Source organism: Platalea leucorodia (genome assembly GCF_965183815.1).
Source record: "Platalea leucorodia genome assembly, chromosome: 6".
NCBI lineage: Eukaryota > Metazoa > Chordata > Aves > Pelecaniformes > Threskiornithidae > Platalea > Platalea leucorodia.
Window position 1 is genome coordinate 84857182 of NC_138828.1, and position 16586 is coordinate 84873767.

The 16586-nt window shown below is 58.8% G+C and overlaps 1 protein-coding gene across 1 annotated transcript; it reads left to right on the forward strand.

Annotated features, from left to right (window-relative positions):
* Positions 1-394: 394 nt before the first annotated feature.
* FBXO41 (F-box protein 41) lies at positions 395-12015 on the forward strand (the record flags this gene model as incomplete). Its single annotated transcript, XM_082315536.1, has 12 exons — positions 395-1116; positions 3793-4003; positions 4367-4446; positions 4575-4885; positions 5036-5277; positions 5691-5806; positions 6062-6214; positions 8236-8331; positions 9315-9433; positions 9661-9819; positions 10537-10652; positions 11953-12015. The coding sequence occupies 12 exons, from the start codon at positions 395-397 to the stop codon at positions 12013-12015; spliced, it is 2388 nt and encodes a 795-aa protein (XP_082171662.1).
* Between the last annotated feature and the right edge of the window lie 4571 nt (positions 12016-16586).

The following is a 16586-nucleotide window of genomic DNA, read 5'->3' on the forward strand; positions in this document are numbered from 1 at the left end:
AGAGCTGCGTGTATTCCCAAGGGTTGTGCACCTTCTTCAGCATTGTGCACCCTCCCAAGGGCTGTGCATGAGTGGGAGGAACATGGGAGGGGAGGATGGAGGCAGAGAGGGGACCAAGAAGAAGGACCAAGGAGGGACTTCTGGGGACCTGCCGTCCCCGTATCACTAACCCCCCTATCTCTTCCAGCGCCTGGCACCGGCCAATGCTGACATCCCTCCCAGAACTGCCGGACCCCCTGCTTCCGTCCCAGGGCTCTCACCCCACCATGCCCCAGCGGAGCCGTGGCCCCTCCACCCAGGGCTCCCGAACCCATCCCACGTGCCACCAGTCCATCCATCCCGCGCCATGAGCGGGGCCGTGCGGTTCCCCTGGGTCAGGGCGCGTAGCTGAGGGATGGCCTCACTGGACCTGCCCTACCGGTGTCCGCGGTGCGGGGAGCACAAGCGCTTCCGCAGCCTCTCCTCGCTGCGGGCGCACCTGGAGTACAACCACACCTATGAGACCCTCTACGTCCTCTCCAAGACCAACAGCATCTGCGATGCCGCCGTCTTCCCCCTGGCCGCCGACGGGGCCCTGCTGACTCCAGCCACCCGGCGGGACTACTTTGAGAGCACCTCCTTCCAAGGCAAGGACCAACGCTTCTCCTGCGACCTCGTCCCTGCTGAGGAGCTGGAGCCAGCTCCGTCCTCCTCCCCCACGCCCCGCTATGTCCACGAGATCGAGATCCCCCTGACGGAGATCTTCACCCGGGGCAAAGCTGTGGCACCGGCCCCCGTGCCACCGGCCACTATGGACGCTGCCTATGAGGAAGGCTTGGCCCGCCTGAAGATCCGCGCCTTTGAGAAGTTGGAGGTGGACAAACGGCTGGAGAAGCTGACGGAGGAGGTGGAGCAGAAGATCGCCTCGCAGGTGGGCCGGCTGCAGGTGGAGCTGGACCGCAAGAGCTCGGAGCTGGAGAAGGCCAAGCAGGAGAGCCTGCGGCTCAGCCGGGAGAAGCAGGAGCTGGAGGACCGGGCATCCGAGCTGTCCCGCCAGGTGGACGTCAGCGTGGAGATGCTGGCCTCCCTCAAGCAGGACCTGGTGCAGAAGGAGCAGGAGCTCACCCGCAAGCAACAGTGAGTCCTTTGCCCTCTCTCCCAGCTGCAGGGTGGGGGGAAATCGGTCCACAGTGGCAAACCCTGAGGGGCCCACGACCATCACCAAACCCTCAGACACAAACCCTCCTAGGGCACAGTCCCCTCAGCAGTGCCCATTAGCATCATTGCTCATCAGGTTTTGCATCTTCTCCCACACGGGCAGTGTCCACATAGACCTGAGCCTCTCCATGTCTATGACCAAGCTGGGTCACGTCATGTCAGACCTTGTCCCAGAGCCACCAGTGCCCCCAGGGCATGGCCAGACTGGGGATGCACGTGGCCATCCTGCTGTCCTGCCAAAGAACGTGGTGGTGGCCAGGTTGCTGCAGCCCATCTCTAGTACCAAAGGGTGTTCCCCCAAAGCCAGGGCTGGGTCATCCCCTCTGGCTCCACAGCTGTATTGTCCAGCCCTACACAACCTGAGCAATCCCATCGATCCATCCCATGGTCATAAACATGAGAGGGGCCACCTTGGCCATGCCTAATTCAGGGTTTTTCTCCCAGAAGGAGGGTGGAATAGCCCAAGCAGTATGAACTCCATTTGCTGCTAGGACCATGGCACTGTCATCCTCATTTTCATCCCGTGTTCCCCACTCAACACCCCCTTCCCACCCCAGCGCCGTGCCTGAGTTTCCCTCCAATCAAGCATTGGCTCATTTTGCCCATCGGTGTGGCTCAAGCAAACTAGACCTTGGTCCTCAGGAGTTTCTTAGCAAAGCTGGAGGCCACTACGGCATCCAGAAAGTCAGTGAGGAGCGGGTTAGTGGGGGCCAGTCATGGTTGTGCTGGGCTGGGAGCACTGGTGGGATTCCTCAAGGACTTGTCTTGATCCCCACCGTTGTCAGCATGTTCATTAATGACTTTGACTCCAAAATAATGACTAAGACAGGGTGGACAGAGGGTGACCAATGGGTCAAACTCATCTTGTTCAATCCGTGGTGGAGCCTGGACACCGTTACCACCTAAGAACCCGGTTTTATGCCCCAAAACTACCTCCTGGTCCTCCCTTTCCTTAGAGAAACCCTCCTGCCCCTTGACAGTCCCCATCGGTCCCCAAACTCCTTCAGCCAGAATGACAAAATCCCTTGCCAGGTTGCAGAGAGAGCATGGGAAGAGCTGATGAAAAGAGATGGGTTTTTTTCCTAGATGTGAGGAAATCATCGGAAACCATTTTCCTCGGCAAAGCCAGTTTCACCCTTCTCCAAGAACAAAACATGGCCCGGGACATTTCCCAGCTCTGAAACACCACGAGGCCATTGTCCCCATGGGAGGCTTTTTGCTCCTGGGCTCCGTTTGCTTTGCCGGGGGTGTTTTTCCACCCGGTCCACCGGAATGAGAGAGATGCAGGTGATAACCATCAGCATCACCTTACACCTGCTGAGCCAGCGCCCCATTTGCCTTCCAAATCTCCGGGGGCCCCTCACCAGGAGCCTTCCCAAATCATTACTGGGGAGCTTCCAAGCTCGCCCTGCAAATGGCAGGTTTGGGGGCAATTAATTGGTAATTAAATGGCAATTAATAAGCAGCAAGGAGAATTATGTTGCTAAGGGCTGCCCCCTCCTTTGTGCTCCCATGCAGATTGGTGCATGGTCGGGTGTGCACGGTCGGGTGTGCATGGTCGGGTGTGTGCAGTCAGGTGTGCACAAGACAGGCATGCAGAGCAGTGTTTGTGCATCTGCAGGGGTTCGTGGATGCTGCGTGAAGGTGTGAGAGCAGTTGTGCACGTGTGTGTGCACCATCGACCGTGCTGGTTGTGCATGTGCCCGACTGTACGTGTGTCTGGGGGTGTGTGTGCACGTGCGTGCTCGTGATGCCGCCTGTGCACGTGTGCCGGTTGTGCCTGGCTGTGTGTGTGTGTCGGGGGTACGTCTGCATTTGTGTTTTCATGGCGCTTGTGCGCGTAAGGGCGGCTCTGCGCGTGCCTGCGGTGCACTTGTGGGTGTGCACGACGGCTGTGCGCGTGTGCCAGCCTGGGTGTACACGTGTGCGTTCACGGGGCGCGTGCATTTGCAGGGGTGCGATGGCCGCACGTGTTTTCGGGACGCGTGCGGTCGCGGGGGTGTGACGGCTGCGTGTGCCTGTGTGCACACACCCATGTTTTTGGGAAGCGGATGAGGTCGGCGGGTGAGTGTGTGCCAGGGCACACGCGTGTGCGGGGCGGGATGGGGCCACCTCGGGTTGCTCAGCTGCTGGCACGCTCCACCCCAGAGCTGGCTGCATTTCGGGGATGACATCTTCAGGCTGCTCTTAACGTTTTTCCTTCAAGTCTGCCCCAAATGAGGCAAAGTACCACGGCCATCCTCCTCCGTCATCTCGCTGCACCATCCTCCTCCTCCTCCCTCTGCTCCATCTCTCTCAGGGGCCTGACCCCAGTCCTGGGAGCAATGTACATCCCAGCAAAGGTGCTGGGGATGTCATCCCCCCAAAACAAGGTGGCCACCTCCACCCTGCATGCCGGGAGCACCCCTTGGTCCTTGCTCTGCTCCGAACCATACCCAGGAGCCGTCTGGGCTGGCACAGACCCAAATCAGGCCGACAATGGACCAGTCTGGATGCACACGAGCATCCTTGACCCCCAGCCCAACAGGGATGGAGGTGCTTAACAGGGACGGGTGGGAAAGGATCGGGGTGTCACCCACTGCTCCCTCCATGCAGGGAGGTGCTGCAGATCGACCAGTTCCTGAAGGAGACGGCCGCCCGCGAGGCCAACGCCAAGGTCCGCCTCCAGCACTTCATCGAGGAGCTGCTGGACCGGGCGGACCGGGCTGAGAAGCAGCTCCAGATCATCAGCAGCAGCTGCGGCACCACCCCAAACGGCAGCCTGGGACGCTGCGGCACGCCGGGGGCCAAGGCCGCCGGCCGACCGGTACCTCCGCGGGCACAGGCACGGGCAACCCAGCGGCTTCGGGCATGCACCCATGTGGCTTCTCTGATGACTGCAAAGGGTTGAGCGGGGAGGTGTAGGGACCCTCATCTCATTCCCGTGGGGAAATGGATAATCCTGGGTGGGGGATCCCAAAGAGAAGTTGCTTCTCAGTGGGTCTATATTTCCATAGCGAGTGTGGGCAAGGCGATGGGGCAATGCTGGAGATGCTCTTCTGCCTCTCACTTGGGTATCGCCTCTTCCCAAAACGCAGCTGGGTGGGTGCTCAGGGTCATCTCCCTTGGCTGCACCACCCACAATTTTGGGTTTCGCCATGTTGGCTCCTCTTGTCTCTTCTCCCCACAGAGAGACCGGCACCCAGGGCCGGGGGTGGCCGTGCATGGTCCTTATGGTGTGTCCAACCAGCGCTCCTCCTCCAGCACCGGGTGAGTCCCCTATCAGTGCTGCCTGTTTGGGATTTTAATAGGATGCTCATTTTTTGGCGGGCTAGGAGCTGACAGGAAGGGGATGCACATCCCGGTGAGCACTGAGGTTGGGCATCCCTGTCCCCCAGGGCCTCAAGCCGGGCGAAAGCCGTGTCACAGAGCTCGGGCTGCTACGACAGTGACAGTGCGGAGCCGTGCCCCACCGATGACACCGCCGACGGGCATCCCTACCCGGCGCGGGACAGCGCCCGGGGCTCAGGGCTGCGCCGGCAAGCCATCCAAAACTGGCACCGCCGGCCCTACCGCAACAGCACCGAGGGCGAGGAGGGCGACGTCTCCGACGTGGGCTCCCGCACCACCGAGTCGGAGGCCGAGGGCTGGGAGCCAGATGCACCCGGATCCGCCGCATCCCGACCCACCGGCAGCTGCCGGCTGACGGGTGAGACCGCGCCGGGCTCTTCTGGTGGGGTGGGAGGACGGGGAGGCTGGAAGGTGGGGAAGAGGGATGGCTCCTCAGCTCTGCGAGGAGCATCCCTTCCCTGCTGTCCTCCCCGGCCACCAGTGGCAACTGAGGGTGGGTGTCCCACAGCCAGGACAGAGGGGGCCGGGGGCAAGGTGGGCCGGCTGGAGAGGGGCAGCCCGGGCCACTCCAGCGAGGTGATCAGCCCTGAGATCCTCAAGATGCGGGCGGCTCTTTTCTGCATCTTCACCTACCTGGACACCAAGACCCTGCTGCGGGCAGCCGAGGTGTGCAAGGACTGGAAATTCGTAGCCCGGCACCCGGCTGTGTGGACACGGGTGCTGCTGGAGAACGCCAGGGTGTCCTCCAAGGTACCGGGGATGGGGATGGCACTGCCCAGGGCGAGACCTTTCTTCCAGAAAGCTGAAGCTGTGCAAGCACCTCGCTTGTGTTTCGGGTCATGCCATTATGGTCATGGGAACATGGGTGCACACACCTGCGTGCTCGCACCAGCGGCTGGATGCGTTGCACGTTCACACGTGCATGAGCTCACGTGCGCACACGTTTTCACAAGCTTTTTGTGGTCACACCCATGATTTTGTTGCACACACTCTTGCATGACCTCCTATGTGCATTTTCACATATTTATGGCCTGTGTGTGCATGCAGAAATGCCTGTGTGTGTGCATGTGTGTGTACAGATCTGCCCAAAGACAGCCAAGGACGGGTGGTATGAGGCATGCTGAGGGTGTCCCCCTCGGTGACGGCCACCCCTCTCCCCCCAGTTCCTGGCCATGCTGTCTCAGTGGTGCACCCAGATGCACTCCCTCACCCTCCAAAACCTCAAGCCGCGCCAGCGAGGGAAGAAGGAGAGCAAGGAGGACTACATGAAGAGCACGCGGTGAGTCCCCGTGTCCCCGGCACCTCCTCCCACAGCCGGAGCCACTGGTCCTCAGGGACGACGATGCTCCATGAGCCCCAACGTCCCGTTTCCACTGACGGACGTTCATTGCATGCCAGCTCCTGCTGTGGGTTTTGGGTGTCCTGGAGCCACGAGACTGCATGGGACATGTCACCCTCCTGGGGTGGCCCCGGGGTGGCCATGGGGAGTGTGAGCGTGGGCGCCCAGGCCTGACCCTGCCTCCCTCCCCGGCAGGGGCTGCCTGGAAGCCGGGCTGGAGTCCCTGCTGAAGGCAACGGGCAGCAACCTGCTCATCCTCCGCATCTCGCACTGCCCCAACGTCCTGACGGATCGCTCGCTCTGGCTGGCCAGCTGCTACTGCCGGGCCCTGCAGGCTGTCACGTACCGGTAAGGATGGTCACCAGCATCCCCACCTTGCCCACAGGGACCGTGTGTTTCCCTGGCTTGGAGAAGGCTGGGAGCTTCCTTGGGGTGTGCTGGGACTCCTCTGATGCCCATCCCCATTCCCTGTCAGAAGGCAGCCCGTCTGGCCATGTGCGAAGGACCCACCTTTCCATGTCCCCAGCCCAGCAGCAGCCCCAGTGTCCAGTGTCCCCCCTGCAAGCTGTCCTTGCAACTCTCATCCTCTTCTGACATGTTCCCATGCAGATGTTTCCCTTCCAGCTCCATTCCCACCATCCTGATCTCACCCCAACTGGAGGCGTGACCAGGGTCTTGGTATGGGGACACTGCTTTATGTTAGAGAAGGGTGAAGAAGATGGGCACCAACACTGGGGCCCAGTGAGGTCCCACCTGACTGTCACCCCCTGATGAAGGCTTCTAATGGGGAGAAGAGACCTCAGGGTCCTTCTGTCCTGGGAGGGAGGAACAGCTCTGCCACGGGATTGCTAAGACCCAGCTTGGAGACCTTGCCCAAGAGCAAGGACCCAAGGCCCATGATGGTGTAGGTCCTGGAGAAGGTCACAGGTCCTGGGGGAGATCACTGACTCCTCCTTGGTCTTGGCCACCTTCCAAAGAGGCTCTGCCTCCCATGGAGACAGGATTTAGCTTTCCTACACTCTCAAGGAGGATGGTCCTTGCTCCGCTGCGCCCTGCAGATGACCACTTCAGCCCCTGCATCCATTTCACCTGCAGCCAATGGGTGTCCTCATCCAGCCCCGGATGGAGAATCCTTCAGGTGGGAAGGCACACCCGGCCAGCTCCTCCACATTGAACCAAGCAACAGCTCTGATCTGGGGATCCCACACCCTGAGGCAGGCCGGTGCTGCCAGGTTTAACCCAAAGGCTCCTCCATCGGCCCTTCCAAGGGTGTTAGAGCAAGCCCAAGCGCTCCTGGCACGTTGCTAACCTGTGACTCTGACTCATGCTCTAATTAACCCGCCGCGCTCACAAGGGGCTCTTGGCAAGCATCTTCAGTGGAGACGCGTGAAATGCTCAAGATAACACCCAACACTTATTTTTAGGCTTGCCTGAAGTTTTGAAGTAGGTCATTTAGAGTTAGGAAGTGCAGCCTCGGTCTTCGGGAGGAACCCAGTGCAGTGAAGCAGCTGGGGGCCTCCATCTGGGCTGGTAGCATCAGGACGATGCTCTCTGACATCCCTCCTCCATTGACTCAGTGCAGGGAGCCAACGGCATCAGCGAAAGCTCCTCTGAGCCAGTGGCACAAACGCCGGGTGGGCAGGCAGCGTGGCTGCGCCTGATCAGTGTCATGACTCATGATAAACCTACACCTCCACGAATCCAGCAGCATCCCATGAGATCTGTTTTGATACCTCCAAAAACACCAAGGAGGAGCCCACAGCAAACCTCTGCAGCAACATTTGGCCAACAGCCACCTACAATTGTGGTGGCACAACCGCAGAGCCGGTACAGAGGCCATGGAACAGCCGCTACCCTTGGCTGGAAATTACCGCCAATGAGCTGAAACGTCCTTTCCACCTCCCGGCACCTTCCCCATCCAGGCTGGGCAGGTGGCAAGTGAAACCAACCCAATGGGATCTGCAGGGATGTTATATTTGCTCTGCAAAGGGTACACAACCTGGCAATCCAGTCTCAGTTCAATCACTTGCCACCTTTGCATCTGGAAGACTTCTGCCTTCACCTTCAACCTCACCTTCCACCATCAACCTCACCTTCAGCCCTTTTACCTCATCTTCAACCTCACCTTCTTCCATTTTTCTTGACCTTGCACATCTGTAGGCACAATTCCAGATCGAAACGCCTTCAGTCTTCCTGCGTGGGTTGGTGTTGGGACTGTCTGGTTCATGGGCAGATCGTGGGTTATAAATAATGACCAGATTTGTACCTCCAGGTGCAGAGAGATGTAGCAGCATGGAGGCTGCAGACACAGCCCCTGGGGCAGCATCACTGCCGGTGGGGGCCACCACGTGTCCTCTGTGTTGTTCCAGGAGCTCTACGGACCCCGTGGGTCATGAAGTCATCTGGGCCCTTGGAGCAGGTTGCAGGGACATCATCTCCCTCCAGGTCGCACCTCTGCATCCGTGGTAAGAGTCATGCTAGGAGGAGGCCAGGCTGAGTGTGAGGGACACCACTGGGCTGGAAAGAAATTGGGTGCCAGATCCAGATTTGCTTGGTGGGGGGTCCTCGTGGGATGAGCAGCAATCCTGGAGGCCAGTTTGGGGGACTGGGAGCGCAGCCCCATCCCTCTCTGCGAAGACTGGGAGCTGTTGGGTGCAGGCACCTCCCTGCCAAGCCGGGAATGTTTCTGGGGAGGCTGCTGACACCAGAGATGAAAGGGGAGCTGTGATGGGTCTGGTAGGCGATGCTGAACATCAAACGCTTGTCTGAGCTCCTCACTGCTCATATAACAGCAGCTCTGAAGGGCCTGGATGTTTTTAAAAGGGTGTCGAGTCGCTGTTTAGGGAGATGACTGCAGTTGCTCTTGCTTTGGAAAAGCATTTTGGGGGTGTGAGGGTGGTGGTGGATCTCTGCCCCGCAACGTCTGGGTGCTAAGGAGTTCATGGCTCACAGAGCAGGGCACTTGGCTCCTCACCTCCGTGCCGTGGGGCTGCCTCCTGGGCATTTCTTCTTGTCCTGGGAGGTTTGTTGCAATGTCATGTCCCCCGTCAGCCTGGATCGAGGTGTACAGAGGGGGATGTCTCTCGGCAGAAGCTGGATGTCAAGTCCCCAAGGGCTTGTTTCTTCCCTGGGGGAAACACCACATGGCATGTGGGCTTCTGCACCTGAGCTAGAGGTCCAGATCTCCAAAGGTGGAGGGTTTGGGGCAAAGGGACTCCACTGAGTGCATGAACCTGCCCTGTCCTGGTTGCAGCACAGCCCAGGGTGGTTGCTCAGATGGAGACATCTGCTCTGGAGACACCTCCTTGCAGTGTGGCGACCCCCAAGTCGGTGGGGTGGGAGAGGTCCCAATCCCACACCACTTGCAGGAGCGCTCGTGAGGGGCTGGGGGGTGAGGGGGGAGCTTTTCTGCCAGCTCTCCCCAGCTCTTTCTTCTTCATCTCCCCAGCCAGCAGCCAACGCGTTTCAGCAACCGTTGCCTTCAGATGATCGGCCGGTGCTGGCCGCACCTGCGGGCGCTGGGCATTGGAGGGGCAGGCTGCGGCGTCCAGGGACTGGCGTCCTTAGGTAGGCAGCTCTCCTCTGATGGGACAAGGAGAAGGGGACCTTGCTGGAGGCAGGGTATACCCCTAGGAGATGCCCCATGGGGATCTCAATGGAGAAGCCCACCCCAAGGACCATGGGTGCACCCTGCCCCTCCTTGCTGCCACCCATCCCTCCTCCCACCCCATTCCCATCGGCTGTCCTCATCCCTTCCCCGTGGGGTGCTGACGGCCGGTGCTCTGTCCTTCCAGCCCGAAACTGCATGCGGCTTCAGGTCCTGGAGCTGGACCACGTGGCGGAGATCAACCAAGAGGTTGCGGCGGAGATGTGTCGAGAGGGGCTGAAGGGGCTGGAGATGCTAGTGCTGACCTCCACGCCGGTCACCCCCAAAGCCCTGCTGCACTTCAACAGTGAGTAGCAATGCCGGGAGGGGGAGTGCATAGCATCCTCCATTGACCAAAAAGCCACCAGATATCCAGATCCATGAACCAGACCCTGCCTTCCAGCCCCACCCACAGGAACCCACTGACAACACTGGAAGGTGCTGGGAGCTCCGTGGTGGAAGGTTTCTAAGAGGCAATCCAACAGCCCCATGCCAAGGATGGGCTGATCTTGCTTTGGGCCATAGGGAGGATGGAGACACTCCCTCCATGCTCTCCCCAGTATCATCGAGGCCTCAATGTCTGTGACACACCTGCGGTTCACCCAGGTGTATCTGAGGTTGGAGTCACGCCATTTACCGAAGCCATTTGCCAGGACAGGAGCTCCAGGGGGAAAGAGGTCTGCGGCCAGCAGGAGGGTCTGTTTGAGGTGCCATTCCTGGTGGTCATGGGACATGTGACCGTGGTTGGACTTGATGGGAACCCACCCCTCTGGGTGCAAGAGTAAGGGTTTCCCAAGGAAGCGGTAGGACTGCTGATTTGTGATAGGACAATCAGGGACCATCTCGTAGACCACCGTCCTCCCTACAGAGGTCTAGGTCACCAAGAGCGGGTCTCCTCCATCTTCAGGGTGAGGTTTCCCCAAATGCATGAGGAGCACTGGGTGGGTTTTAGGGTCCATCCTGGCGGCGGGGAGGCTAGCTCCCCACCAGGTATGGGGAGGCCAGGCGGTATCTCTGCCCCCAGGTGTGTGCCGGAACCTGAAGTCCATCGTCGTGCAGGTGGGCATTGTGGACTACTTCAAGGAACCCCACAGCCCTGAAGCCAAGAAGATGTTTGAAGAAATGGTGAACAAACTCCAGGTAAAGGATGCCATTTCCAGATCAACCGTGTGTCACCAGTCTCGTGTCCCCATGGGGTCTGAGGACAAATTCTTGCCCACCACTGAAGTTCCTCAGTAGAGACCATTTTAGCTCACTAGGGACATCCGGAAGGCTCGCTGTCCTTCAGACACACATGCCCCAAAGGCTAAAACAAGATCTAACATCCTGTGATTCCTTCCCATTGCTTTAACCAGGACTGCTTCTCTGTGGGTCTCTTCCCCGGGGACAGAAAAGGGCTGTTGCCTCCTTCGCAGGGCCACTTACTTGCCAAAGTGATTTAAAATCCACCCATGAAAGCAGAAATAGGGTTCATTTTAGTTAGGCTGAGTTGCAGACCTTGCTTAGCTTGTGATGCTCAGCAAGGCTTGGGCTGTCCTTGGTCTGTTCAGGGTCTCCAAGGCAGACATCTCCATCCATGTCCCAGGGGAAAAATAGGTGCCTGCCTTTCATTTCATCCTCTGGTTGACTTCATCCTGCAGCAGGTTGGGCTCCCATGGGGGTGTACGGTGAAACTCCTGTGAGATGCAAAGCAGGACTTGGGGACGGAGGCCCATCTGTGCAGTCGGATGGGTCAGAAGGCTCACGCGGTTCCTGCTCCACCGCCAAGCCCTGGCATGGGAACAACAGCGGGCAGCGAGACAAACCCACGTCCATCCCCAGGCTGGGGTTCACCTTCAGAGAAGAGCCATTTCGGAAGGGCTTTCCTTGCATGGCCACCCACTGCCGTGCTTTGCAAATCCCACCTGCCCCTGCAAGCTGCGCCAGGGCAGGTTTAGGTTGGATATTAGGAAAAACTTCTTCCCCGAAAGGGCTGTCAGGGCCTGGCCCAGGCTGCCCAGGGCAGGGGCTGAGTCCCCATCCCTGGAGGGATTTAAAAGCTGGGTAGATGTGGTGCTCAGGGACATGGTTTAGTGGTGGCCTTGGCAGTGCTGGGTTAACGGTTGGACTTGATGATCTTAAGGGTCTTTTCCAACCTAAATGACTCTGTGATTCTATGTTGATGTCATCTGCCCCAAACTACTGCTCTCCTCTGGAAATGGTGTTTTTAACCAAGCAGAAACCAAATCCAGAGCTAGATTCAAGGGCATGGGATTAAGAGGCATTGAGCCAGTCCTGCAAGGAAGCCAAATCCCCATGGGATGCGGTGGTGGGGATGGGACCAGAGCGGACCTCTTCCCATGGTGGGGATGCGAGATGTCCTCCCCGCTCTCTTGCTCACCCTGTGGGGCAGCAAGGCTGCCAGGTCCTGCACCGACCGTGCTCTCTGCTCCTCTTCCAGGCCCTGAGGAAGAGACCCGGCTTCTCCAAGATTTTACACATCAAAGTGGAAGGAGGCTGTTAGACCTTCAGGGAACCACAAAGCACATTCCCTCCTCTGCCCGGCGGAGCCAGAGGCCCCGTGAAACCAAACCCACCATCCGCCGCTCATCCGCTGCCGGACCTGGAGCACGGAGACGCTGGCCCATGCACAAAAGAACCCAAACTCTTGCAGGCCTTAGTGACTGGCAGCCGGTGCTCATCCCCGGGGCCAGCTCACGGGTGAGAAGGTGCTACTTAAGGAAATTTTTCGGCTGCCCAAAGAGGCAGGGCTACACTCTTTCCCGGGAGGGAAGATAGCTTCAAACCCCCCGCAGCTGCTCGTTGCCAAGGATCCTTGTTTGGGGAATGTCTTTTTCTTCGAACTTTCTTTCTGGGGGTTTTTTTGGCTGTTTGATGGTGTGGGAGCTGAGGATGGCTCAGCACATCCCTGTGGGTTCTTTGCAGAATGCTGGGCTCGGCGTCGCTGCGTCATGGCTGGACCGTCCCCGTCCTCTCCGTGGGCTGGTGGAGGTGGGAAGGGGCCGTTCCTCCAGAGGAAACGGTGCCCAGCATTCCTGCAGGTTTTCCGCTTGTTTTCATTTCATTTGTTTAACAGAGGGGTACCCAAACCTGGGTAAATACTGCCCAGAAACCAGCAGCCACCACAGCACAAGCCCGGATGGCAGAGCTGCATCTCGGGAGCTGTAGGAGCCAGAGGACACCAGGAGAGATGGTTGATCTTCCAGAGGTTTCCAGCCTCACCTCCCTCTCCACCCAAACCTTTCTGCCAAGGCAATAAACCATCTCCAAAATCCTCGTCCACCAGGAAACACGGGTCATGCTTCTGTCCCCACCGACATCCGCCACCCGCTCAGGCTTCTTCTGGAGCGAGTTGTCCCATGCGGAGAGAGGGACTGGCATGGGACACCCACGTTTGCCATCTCATTGCCTTCCCAAGCAGCCTGAAGGAGGAACCCTGGCCCAGTTGTCCTGAAATCCAAAGCTGCTGGTGAAGACACCAACCCAACTGCCCTGGTAGATCCCTTGCCTATGGCCACGGCTGTTTTTTTTTAATTCTGCTTTTTTCTTCTGGCTGTCTTCTGCCTGCAAGGACATCATCCCCACCAAAATACCCTTCTTTTTCTAAAGGAAAAGGCTTTTGAAAGGCATCCAGCAGGGTCAGGTGTCTCCATCCTCCACCCTGGGGAGAAGGTGCCCACGCCGTGGGGAACACCCATCACAGCACTGCCAGCAGCAGGGACATACCGGCCTTAACCGCAGCCCCCTGCCACCCCGAGCCCCAGCCAGGCATGCTTGGGCCCGACATGCTGAGCCGAGAGGAGCCGACAGGGAAAAGGAGATTTGTGGGGTTTGTCCTCTTCTCTAGACCATCGTTGGCGGTTTTGGTGCCTGTTGGCCAGCATGGCTGCGAGGAGACAGCCCTTCCCGGGGCATCTCCCCTTCCTCCAGCCCTCCCAGGGTGATGGCCTGCCATGGAGCATCCCCCCAGGAGGGAGAAGGCTGCAGACCCATCCTGGTACTACCTTCCTCATCCACGTCACGAGAGCTGCAGACCTCAGCCGGGGGCTCCCAGCATGCCGGCAACCCATGGACACCTCGACAGACTATTCCAGATCACTGAAGCTGGTGGTGGGCTGGAGGCAGCTCCTGGGTCTCCAACCCCAGAAGGCACCTCAGGAGACCATTTCATCCACCCCTCGTCCTGTCTACGCCATCTCCTCTGAAGCAGGGTAGGGTTTTTTGGCCACAACCCCCCATTTGAAGCACCTCCGTTCCCCCGCTGACTGCAGCTTTCCAGGAGAAGGCTGTTCCCCGTGTGCACAAAATTTGGGACCCCAAAAAAAAACGCCTGCAAGAAACTACCGCGTCCCACCATGCCCCCATGGGCAGCATTGGATGAGCTCCCCGGCACCGGGGACGAGCTCCCCGCCGTGGGTTTACCTCCACCCCGGGGAGGCTGGGGCACGCGTAACCCAGGGGCAAGAGGAGCAAGGGATGCCCCGACCAGCAAAAAAACCCACCCAGCAAAGCTACAACCCCCCCTGGGGACCACCTGGCCACCATCCCATGAGCATGGTCCCAGAGGAGATGTCACCATTCGAAACAGCGCAAAGACTTGCAAAATTCCCTTAAAAAAACAAAGTAAGTATTTATTTCTATAAAGAAAAGAAGGAAAAAAAAAAAAGATTTTAAAGGAAAATTATATACTCAGCATGTTTATACACTCTATGCTTAAAGACTATCGTGTTGGAGAGTCGTGTCCGAAGACTGAAGGTGGCTGCTCTGGGTTTGCTGCTAGCCCGTGCCCGGCTCCTCCGGGCCATGGGGAAGGCGAGGACGGGGTGATGGAAAGCAGGGGGAGATGTTGAGGACTCTTGGAGAAACCTTCTGTGCTCGCCAGCGAGGCCGGAGCGGCTGCTGGTGGCCGCGGTGGCCGTGTCTGCTGGTGGCCGTGGTGGCCGTGTCTGCTGGTGGCCGCGTCTGCGGGTGGCCGCGGTGGCACGGAGCGTGGGTGGGTGTCTGACGTCCCCGTCCCTCCGCTGCCGCCAGGGTTTTGTAAGTCATGGCAGGACAACCTCACCCGAATTTGGTGCTTCGGTGTGTCGCCGAGACCAGACCAAACCATCTGCCTCCCCTTGGGGCATTCCCAAAAAGTCCAACTTCTGGCTTAGCAAAGCCACGTTTTTACAAAAATCCTGCAATGACGCAAGACCTTGAGCAGGTTCAAGGATCAGAAGATGGAAAGCGGGCTTTTTCCCCATTTTGCCTGGGCTTGGATGGGTCCCTTCCTCCTCCTCCTCAGCTGTGGATGAAGGTGGCTAGCACAGCGACACAGGCTTGGTGGTAATGAGAGCCCTGCGTCTCCCTGCCCTCCCGGTGGCTCCTAATTGCCCAGGTTGTTAATGGCAACGAGCTCATTAACGGCTCCGTATTTCTTCCACTGAAATGTCACATTGATGGTTTCCCTGCTGCCTTCCCTCCCCATCCCGCCGGCGCGCGGCCCCGTTGGCTCCCCCACAAAGCCCCAGCCCTACGGGATGCTCAGGCGACGCTACCCGTGGCCGTAGGATTCACCGCGTCGGTCGTAAGGTTTGAGCCCCATTTCCTCTGGAAACGATGGAGATGCACGGGAATACCAAATCCTCTGGGAAAGCCTTGAAATCACGCAGTGTATTCGGGTGCTGGTAGGGAAGGGACTGCTGCAGCGTGAGCTCAACCCCATACTAGACCCTAGAGAAGCCCCAACGGGGCTCTGCGATGACAATCCCCAGCAAAAGCCAGGGCACAGCCGCTCGACTCGGGGCGAGCATCGGCGGCGAGCAGCTTTCGCTCGGGGCCACGGCGATGACCAGATCTGGCAGGGGCTGGACGGACGGTGCTGCCGGTTCCTGCCAGACCTGCTTCCCGTGGGACCAGTTTTGGGGGGATTTATCCCTTTTCTAGCGAGTTTGCCCAAGGTTCCCCCGTGGCCAACGCTCGCGACATTCCTCTTCTCTTGAATTCGGGTGCCGGTCAGGGATCTCAAGAGGAACAACACCAGCAAAGCCAGCTCGGAGGGCAAATTTATCCCAAATCCATGTTTTTCTGTCTCCTTTGTGTGCGGGATTTTGCTCGCATCCATGGCTCCGAGCCCCCAGGAGCCGGGGATGCTCCGGGGATCGGCTGCCTCCTCCTGCCTTCATCCCCGCGCCCCCCGCTTGGGGGGCTCCAGGGGGGTAGGGGCTCCAGGAAAGGGGGAACCCCCAGGTTGGCTCCGTCCAAGGAGGTTTTTAAACCTCTTCATCAAGAAAAGGCGGCAAGAAAAAACATCCCACCTCTCTGTGTCACGGTCCCAGCTGCCACCCAAGAAACAGCTCGTTGGGATCCTCCGAAAGGCTCCGAATTTGGTTAAAACAGAACAAAAAGCGTTGATAAAGGCTCTTAAAGCGGTCAAAGAACGTTTTTTTTTCTCAGCTCTGAGAGGAGCCCACCCCAGGAGCTGGCGCATCGCTTCAGCCTCTCGTTTTTGGGTTGCAGACCTGCAGGTTGGGGTGGAGCAACAGCATTTGGGAATCGGTGCCAAATGACAAAATGCTTTAAAAAAAAAAGAAAACAGGGAGATTTTAGCAAGCGGAGATGGTTTGTGAGCAGCGATGCACGCCCTTCCCCGGCGGTGGGAGGCAAAATAATCCCGGCGGCGGGCGAAACGCTGCCTCCCGCCCCGAGGAAAAGCGGCTGCACGGCCTTCCCCGGCGCACGGAAAACAGCCCGAAAGCAGGAAAAATGGGATTTTTCTGATCCAGCCTCAGGATTGAGCCCCGGGGAGGGGGGGGACGAGGCAGGCTGGGGCCGGGGCCAAGCGGGTGCAATGGCGCGGGAGGGCGGGATGGCTTTGGGAAGCAAGCGCGGTAACGCACACTTGCTTAGAGATAATCAGAGGACGCGCTCCCTGCGGGGAGAGGAAAAAAAGAAAAAAAAAAATATATATATATACAGGAATCGCAATCGTTTCCCTAAAGCACTTCATGGCAGCGCTTGCTCCGGCGCAAGCTCGGCCCCGGCGAGCGATGTCCGAGGGGCCCTGTACAGCGACCTCCCCCCTCCCGAAAGGTA